At 64.9% G+C, this 308-nt stretch overlaps 1 protein-coding gene across 1 annotated transcript in view; it reads left to right on the top strand.

The window, feature by feature from the left end:
* Positions 1–7: 7 nt before the first annotated feature.
* The window catches only part of ANO8 (anoctamin 8), a gene marked incomplete at its 5' end in the record, with an annotated part of 12,752 nt that continues 12,451 nt past the window's right edge, over positions 8–308 (top strand). Inside the window, 1 exon segment of the mRNA XM_010002288.1 lies at positions 8–85. Coding sequence (XP_010000590.1) covers positions 8–85 — 78 coding nt within the window.

The following is a 308-nucleotide window of genomic DNA, read 5'->3' as shown; positions in this document are numbered from 1 at the left end:
GGGGGGGGGGATGAGGAGCTTCTCCTGTGAGGAGGATTATATCTATGAGAACATCGAGAACGAGCTTTACTTCTTCACCTCTCAGGTGGGATGTGGAGGGACGAAGGGCAGGGAAGCCGGGATGTGGGGGTGCAGGGCTGCGGGCGTGCAGGGATATGGGGAAAGGATGTGGGGTGAGGATGCAGGGATGCAGGGCCATGGGGCAGGGATGCAGGGCCATGGGGCAGGGATGCACGGCCATGGGGCAGGGATGCAGGGCCGTGGGGCAGGGATGCAGGGCCGGGGGGCAGGGATGCACGGGCATGGGG

Source organism: Chaetura pelagica, unplaced genomic scaffold, assembly GCF_000747805.2.
Source record: "Chaetura pelagica isolate M959 unplaced genomic scaffold, ChaPel_1.0 scaffold1607, whole genome shotgun sequence".
Classification (NCBI taxonomy): domain Eukaryota; kingdom Metazoa; phylum Chordata; class Aves; order Apodiformes; family Apodidae; genus Chaetura; species Chaetura pelagica.
Note: the sequence above shows the minus strand (reverse complement) of the source record. Positions and strands in the feature narration are given on the sequence as shown.